The sequence below is a fragment of the Phyllobates terribilis genome, unplaced genomic scaffold (assembly GCF_046119375.1).
Source record: "Phyllobates terribilis strain yellow unplaced genomic scaffold, ASM4611937v1 Scaffold_3__8_contigs__length_932513732, whole genome shotgun sequence".
Classification (NCBI taxonomy): domain Eukaryota; kingdom Metazoa; phylum Chordata; class Amphibia; order Anura; family Dendrobatidae; genus Phyllobates; species Phyllobates terribilis.
This window is the reverse complement of record NW_027362763.1, coordinates 524308676-524317548: the sequence shown is the minus strand read 5'-3', so window position 1 is coordinate 524317548 and position 8873 is coordinate 524308676. Positions and strand designations below refer to the sequence as shown.

At 37.8% G+C, this 8873-nt stretch overlaps 1 protein-coding gene across 1 annotated transcript; it reads right to left on the bottom strand.

Moving 5' to 3' along the window:
• Positions 1–1426: 1426 nt before the first annotated feature.
• LOC141258212 (trace amine-associated receptor 4-like) lies at positions 1427–2467 on the bottom strand. The gene has a single exon (XM_073673220.1). It carries the CDS (start codon positions 2465–2467, stop codon positions 1427–1429), a length of 1041 nt encoding a protein of 346 aa, XP_073529321.1.
• Between the last annotated feature and the right edge of the window lie 6406 nt (positions 2468–8873).

The window sequence follows — 8873 nt, the reverse complement described above, 5'->3', positions numbered from 1 at the left end:
CCTTCCCGGGCTCCTTCTTGATATAATGACATCCTTCCTGGACCCCTTCCTGTAAAAATGCCCCACTGCCTGAGCTACTTCCTGCTAAAATATCCCCCATTCTTGGCCTCTTCCTGATATAATGTCCCGCATCCTGGGCCCCTTCCTGGTATAATGTCCCCCATCTGGTGCCCCTTCCTGTAATAATGACCCCCATACAGGTTCCCTTCCAGTAACAATGTTTACCATCCTGGGTCCTTTAATAAATGAGAGAAAGTGGGCACAGCCAATACTAAGGAAGTGTGCTACACAAACCTGACATGAACTAGGAACATGAGTAAGGTTGTAAGGAAAAAAGAGTGTGCACACGAAAAATTAATAATATATGTACATATACCTGTCCCTACTTAATTGTAAAGTGCTGCGGAATATAAATAAAAATTATTACATTATTATTACATGTATTTAGAAATATTATACTTTGCAGGTAATACAACGTAATAGGAAATAAGTACAGATGAGCTAATTTATTCCAGTATAATTGAACACTCCTTGACTTTTTCAAAAATTCGTATTCTTTAAAATACAGATTTTTTTTGCATTTCACTCCTCCCAAATTAGCCAAAATGGCAGCCATTTGCAGCCGCTACACTAGACGTTATGGATCCGTCTCAACTGTATCTTAGACATCAATGCACACCGTGCCTTCTCAGCACACATTGTTTCATCAAAATAAAATCTGAAGAAGATGGACGCGATAGAAGAAGGGGAAAAGACGATGTGTAGGGATGGCGGGACAGATCAGTGGTAAGGTGATTATGAATTTGTTTACATCCTACATCTGGAGGGATCCCAGAGCATATTAAAAATGATTTTATTTGCATTGAATATATTTGCTGCAAATCAAGTTTTCCTGTAAAATATACGCGGCTTGGCGTATTTGAATTATGGCAAATACAGTCATCTCTAGAATTAACCCACCAAATGTAAAATGTGGTGATTACATAGATGCCACATAATCTAGGTTATTTAGTTCAATTTTGGGGGGAGAAATTAGTAAAATAAACGTTGTTGGGTGAGATTTCACTGATGTTTTGGTGAGAGCAGTGGAGTTAGTGCATGGGGATTTTTGAGGGTTAAAAAAAGACTTGAGCAGAAAAGCTTATGGTTTTAAGACAATTTTCCATGCAAGTTTTTCTGTGAAGACAAAAAAATTGATAAATTACACAGATTTGAGAAATAAGGAAAGTTTAAAGAGGCAAAGGGGATTTTAGTAGTATTTATTGGATAAATGACAAAATCCAGACAATCATGAACTATTACAAAGCTTCATAATGAAATTCTTAGGGCTCATAAAGACATCCATGGATCTCGGTCTGATCATGGACCAAAATGCATGGACTGGCCACGGGGTCTTCTGACCAAAGCATGACAGCTTCCTATATTTCTAAATGTTATTTAGTATATTGTAAGAAGAAGATCCTAATTGTAATATTTTACCAGAAAGAATTAAAGTGAAAGATTTTTTAAACCAAGGATAAAATAAGCCATAAATAATAGGATTAAATGCAGAATTGAAATAACCCAGCCACAGTACAATATTGTATATATCATCCGATATTGAGAAATTGAGATAAGGATCAGCCACAGTAAGAGTAAAAAAGGGCAACCAGCAAAGAATAAAAACCCCCATTACCAAACTCAGTGTTCGAGCTGCTTTGTTTTCAACATTAACAAGAATTTTCTTCTTACTGCTTTTCTTCTGATTTGTTGATTTGGGAATATTGCTGATTAATTTGGCTTGTTTCTTTGCAACAGAGAAAATGTATATGTAAATACCAATCATGAGGGTCCCTGGAATAAAGAAACATAGCAATGAGGTGATTATAGCCCAGATGCTATTAAACACAAGGGAACAAGATCCCACACAAGGCACATGTGTCTTCTGCCCCTCCAAACCTTCAGTATTTACATTTGATAAAACAAGACCAAATGAATATAGACTGGGCACAGACCAGATAAGAAATACAAAAATCTCTATGACAGAATTGGTTATTTTCCTGCAGTAATGAAGAGGATGACATATTGCATAGTAACGGTCAACAGCAATGAAGAATAGATGAAATATGGAGGTAGTGCACAATGTCATATCAATGCAGCTGTGCACTTTACAAAACAGGTCACCATAATACCAGCATGCAGTTATGGACCTCACCATACTGTACGGCATAACTGTAAGCCCAAGCAGGAAATCTGCAGTGGCCAATGACAAAATGAGAAAGTTGGTTGGTGTTTGAAGCTGTCTGAAATGAGAAACTGAAATGATCACCATGAGGTTTCCGACAATTGTAAGGACGATAGCGCCATATATGACAGAATATAAGGATATATCAATAAGCACAGGTTTGATAGTTCTAGGACAAGATATATTCAGACCAGCAAAACATACTTCATTATTTTGTGAGTTATGAAAATCAAGTCTACTCATGATGGCATTTTATGATTGTCTCAATAACATCTCTGCAACAAAAAAAAACAAGAGAAAACTATGAGCAATGATTATTGAGCTTTAGTAATTTTAACTGTGTAATTTTACATTTACTGCATTTTAATTGGTTAGTACTACTGAATTTGTTGGCTTAAAGATGTGGCCAAGCAAGCCATTTGTTTGCTTAAAGAAGCATTGTCATCCAAGTTTTTATTCTCTTAATATATTAACATTGTCATATTATATATCACTGTGTACAAACAATTGCTCATTTTTCCCTTCTACCCAGCTAATTATTGTCTTTTCTCTGCTCTATGTAAAAAGTTGTATTTTGTCACTGTATGACTAATTCCTCTCTTCAATTTCTGACCAAGCTGCTGCCCTCCTCCCCCTGCCATAGACTTTTGCAGGGATTCATGACTTGTGCAGAGAAAATTGACCTCCTGTTTCTACATAGAGCTTAGAAGGATTTAGCTAGTCAGTTTTTAATCACATGATGTCATAGACATAATGGAAAACAGAAGAATTAGCTGGGTAAAAGGGCAAAATGATCAAATGTAAGTGTACGGTGCTATATAATATGATGATTGTAATATATTAAGAGGATAAAACTTTTTATGGGAGTGCTTCTTTAAAGGGAATCTGTTATGAGGATGCTCTCCCCCACACCATAAATAAAAAGAAGAGAATCGCATATATTGAAATACTTTTAATCAGTATTTAGACTTTTGCCTCTTATGACTCCAACTTTGTGTTTAAAATGCTTTTTTATCATGATTTATAGAGTCTACTTGGTTTAAGATGATTGAGACATAAAATGAATCAGCTATATTTGTCATTATAATAAAATTTTATTAAATGTCTGTTGTAAATTACTATAATTTAAACACTTATGCTTCTCCCACTTGACACTTTTGACAATGCTAGCTTGAACTGGAATGAAAATGCCAGATATACCATAAAAATGCACTAAAAACAATAGAAAATAATATATGCAGCTATAAAAAGTGTACTTGCTGCAATAACATCCCTATCTAAATGACTGGAACTTATTTTCAGTTGCAAAATTTCTGAAATTATTTGTGATGTATAAATATACTGTAGCCTTAGAGGTGAAACCTCAATCTCAAAAAATAAGACAAATTTGAATGAAAAATAAAGTGCAACCCCCATAGTTTTGAATGTAAAAGACAAAAGTAGATTCCATACACAAGAGATATAGATTAAAAAAGAAAAGGGAAAAAAGATTTTTATCATACATGTTAATAAATAAAATACCAGCCTTATTCCACAGTCATACCCGGCCAGATTGCTACAGGTACAAGTTAGAATTGAAAAAGCAATGGTTTATATAGCGAGTCTTTTTCCCAGTATACCACACATTGAGGACATGAGGGAAATTTTTTCAGCTCTTTAAACTGTTTTGATTAAAGATAAATCAAATGAGGTTTCTGAAATATTTTCTAAGTAATGATTAAGTCATAACCAAAACATGACCTTCTCTATCTCACAATAGTACAGACTATAAAAATTCAAGTTGTGTTATACCACCATTTTTCAATTAATAACTGAAAATATGAACTCAATTGAATTTAAAATTTGAATACTGACTCAAATTCTAAATAATATGACTTATCATATTGACATAGTAAAATATCAGTTTTACAATAACATAATATAGATATAGTTTGTGCCCATAATAGAGTTAAAAATCCCATCAGAAATAATGACCTAGGCTATGGGCTAAAAATAAGTGGTAATACACTCTTAGAAACTGGCTTACAATTTACATTTATTGAAAAAATAGCAACCAGGGAATTTGGGTTGGTGGTCTCGAAACATCAATCATTTTTTCAATTATATGAAAAAAGCATTTATGCAATATCTTCTCTAGGTGCAGAGAAAGGTAAATGTTTTTCCTTGTGTAATCTGTGGATTTTGTCAATTAGTAAATTGTCCTTTTTGGCTAACCGAACTGTTATTAATGCCTTAAATACCATTATCAACCATTGACAGTGACATTTAATGCACGCAATCTGACAGGCCAATACAAGCATCCATTACACCCCTTATTCCTCTCACAACACGACCATGAGATGCCAATTAATCACCAAGGCCGCTATATTTTGTGGATTATGATTGCCACTAAAGATGGGCAGATCAATCAACAGAAGATTTCAGAAGATTGACTTCAAGTTGGATACCATGAAATCCATATATTACTACAAACCATATGTAATCTAGTGATCAATTTACAAAGTAATATCCCACGGATCCTGGGGGTATACCATTAAAAACTAATGTAACTAATATTACACTCCAATTAAAGTCTGGCAGTTGTGTATACTAATAGGCCACTGCCTAAAGCCGTGATCATTAGACGAGATCCCATATTAATGCCGTAATAATCGAGACATTTTGGGGAGCGTGCCAGATATTACACTCCATTTAAAGTCTGCAAGTTGTGTGTTGTTCAAACCTATTCACACTTGGTTTCTCACCAATATATATATATATATATATATATATATATATACTAATAGGCCACTGCTTAAAACTGACGGGATCAGATACTACTGTGCTAATAATCCAGAATTTTTTGGGAGCGTGCCAGATATTACTCTCCATTTAAAGTCTGCCAGTTGTGTGTTGTTCAAACCTATTTACACTTAGTTGCTGACAAATTGCATATCTGTAAACAATGTTGTCAGAGTTTTATGCCACTTTTATGGAATGACAATAAAACATACAAAAACAAAGCTAAAATGGATTTTCCTGGAAGAAATGTTAATAAATATTCTTTGCACAGTCATGACTTGTATATAAGGCCAAATAAATAAATAAAAAAAAAAATTATGGACTGTGGAAGAGATTTATGTGACCAGAATGAACACTCATTGATGATACCACCTAGCAGCACCTGTCCCTAATGTAAATGCATCTAGCAGTGGTATTGATAGGGAATAGAATAGATTTGTATTTTTTTTCTGCATTACTAGCAGCACGCAGTATAAGGCAATAATACATGGCTGGATCGGTGTAATAAGCTATCTATACTGCGATAGCTCACTCGTAAATGAATTTCAGATAACGCAGGTAATATTCCAGAATATAGAATCTATTTGAATTGTCCTTCCCATTATAAAGGAATGTGTCTCCTATACTGTTATTGTATATGCAGCAATTTCAAGGGCTGCCAAAACTAGCACGCACTCCAATACACTAGCAAAAAGATACAAAACCTACAAAAGACTAAAAATATATCACATACCCTACCATCATTATATATAAATGTAAAGCAAAGCTACATATGAAATATAGGGTACTTAGTGAACTATTTTTGATCAAAAAAAGTTATACAAGCCGTCCCACCAGCGACAAGGTGTCTCTAATTGGGACGGTCCTACACTGTCTATATTAAAAACCTTACTGTATATCAGAGTTGAAGTAATGCATATAAAAGGGTAGACAAAAAGAACCGGGTCCCAATATCAGACCACCTAAGTCCGTGGTAAGCTACATATATACTGACCAGCTCAACAAGGGGGATGCCACACCCCTAATTTGCACAGAAAGCAAACAAGACAAAAAACCAAGCAATGTTAACTGAAGTCTAAGATGGTACACATGCAAGAAACAGGAGCATGTTCACACTAGCAAAAAGATACAAAACCTACAAAAGACAAAAAATATTTCACATACCCTACCATCATTATATATAAATGTAAAGCAAAGTTGCATATGAAATATAGGGTACTTAGTGAACTATTTTTGAGAAAAAAAAATGATACAAGCCGTCCCACCAGCGACAAGGTGACCCTAATTGGGACGGTCCTACACTGTCTAAATTAAAAACCTTACTGTATATTAGAGTTGAAGTAATGCATATAAAAGGGTAGACAAATAGAACCGGGTCCCAATATCAGACCACCTAAGTCCGTGGTAAGCTCCAATACACATTTGAAGAGACGTAAAAAGAAAATTATAAAAACACACAGGATCTTTAGTATAAAAACAAGACTTGTCAATGTAACCTCAAAGTAATCACATTCTACAGCTCCTGCACCTCTTCCTCCTCTTCGGCCTCCATCTCCAAAATTACCATATCAGTCACAAGCTGGAAGCACTACAGCACTGCCTCAGCCAAGCAGCAACAGGCTGTGCTGAAGATAATATGCTTAGGTGACAAACCGCACACCCCTGCAGAATTGTTGAAAGCTGTAACAGAGCAGGCAGATCTGTGGCTCTCAGCTCTTAACATGTAGTCAGGCATGGTCATGTGTGACAGCCGGAGTAGATATGGTTTCCCTCTATGCCAGTCCTTTCATGGACCTAAAGAATATTGCTGTGGTGAAATACATCTCTTGTCGAGAAGCAGCTTTGTGTGAAGGTTCCGTACACTCTATGGCTGCATTTTTTTTACTGTGGACTGGCTCCAGCAATCTATAAGACTTAAGATGCAATACGAACCTTGGCAAAGCCCAATTCTGTTCTCCCTCTGATGTCTAACAAACAGGTCATGCTGGAGAAACTTACATCTACAGCCACTCAGTGTCTTCAGCTCCTTTGTGAGAAACTAATGTCTGGGCAGCCAGTCTACCAAATAAAATTCCTTAGATGGAAATTGTGGATGGCTTTGCTTCTGGTACTGGGTGCTAATACCAAACAATGGCGTACCATTCCCTGGATATTCCAGGCTAGTTGGAGACAAGCTAATTTCCACAGAAAAGTACCAATGTCACAGAACGAGAAGGGGATGTCGGGCGGACGGAACAACACACGGATGCCATGGAAGACTGAGGGTTGAAAGAAGGCCCTAGCGGTAGGGATCAAGGGAAGGGAAACCTCCTGACTAGTGTTGAGCCACCCCCGTAGTGTTCGAGTTCGGTTCGGTTCGTCGAACACACGTATGTTCGCCGAACTGTTTGTCGAACTGTTCGTCGAACACCTTCGAACACCATTAAAACCAATGGCAGGCAAACAAAAACACATAGAAACACATAGAAAACACCTTCAAAGGTGTCCAAAAGCTGACAAAAACTGCTCAGAAGACACAACTAACACATGGAAAAGTGACAAGTGCATATAGTCATGCGAAAAGAAAAGAGGTGGAGAAGTAAAAGGAGGGGGAGACACAGATATAGGCTTGTCATGCCCTTCTAAAACCAAAAAGTGCGAAGCTGACACGGCCAGTCCGTTGCTGCCCATGCCACCTCCGTGTCGCGGGGTTTGTACCAGAGCCGCGGTGGACCCTGATGGCCAGCCCCCCTCTCCCAATACTGGTGCCTGTCCGCTGGTGGGTCGAACGAGCCCCCCTGCGGTGGAGGCAGGTCTAATCTTTTTAATTTAAATTGTCTCTCTAATTTGAATGAGTACACTTTAAATCCTTTTACAAGGATCTATTGGAGGGCAAGTCTCATGCCAGCAGCCGCGTAATTCCAGCTCCAGTAGCGTCCACTAAAGCTGCTGCAGTTAAAAAGCTTTTATAAGGATCGAGCTCGGCGGTCCACTGCAAGGCGTCCTACCGCCAGTCCCAGCCCCTATGCCTTGGGGTGCCTCCCCGATGCTCTTCACTGAGTGTCTCAAGGGCCTGAACCATTTCCTTTGAAAAAATTAAGTGTCTAAACTACAGGTGGTGTAGCTTGCTTAACAGCTGGAATAATCCGATGACCAGCAGACACTGCTACTAGGCACAAAGTATTTCCTGGGCTAGATGCAGTTAAAAATTAGTAATTAGATACTCTCGTTGGATGCTGAGAAAGCATATCATAGAGTCTCCTGGCACGCCATATATTATTCTCTTAAAAAGCTTGGGGTAGGGGTCTAGGGGACCCTTTTATAGCCAAAATCACGGCCCTGTATCGCAATACGTCACCTAGGCTGAAGATAAATGGAACATTTTCATCACCTTTCATAATCACCAATGGGACAAGGCAGGGATGTCCTCTGTCCCCTCTCTTATACATCCTAGTGACGGAGCACCTGCTCTCATCAATTCGCCATAACCCCAATATTAGGTGGATTGAGGTGGGAGGCACCGAGTACAAGTGCTCTGCATTTGCTGATGATGTCCTAGTATATATCACTCAATCACATATATCCATCCCTGCTGTTATGGCTGAAATAGATCACTTTGTTACATGGGCAAATTTTAAAATCAATGCAGCGAAGTCTGAGGCCCTCGATGTCTCCCTCCCCAAATCCATACAGGATTCCATCCAGTCCAACTTTCCCTTTGCCTGGCCCTCACAGGGTATCAAATACTTAGGAATTCCTATTCATAGAGACCTCTATCTTCTATGTTATCTTAATTTTGGGCCCTTTATTGAACAACTCCATACAGACCACGGTTGGCAAGTTAGAACTGTAAGATTCACTATGTGAACCACTGGTGTTTTGTGGAAAA

Coding starts and splice junctions, on each gene's coding strand:
- LOC141258212 (XM_073673220.1), bottom strand. CDS start 2,467: ATGAGTAGACTTGATTTTCATAACTCACAAAATAATGAAGTATGTTTT.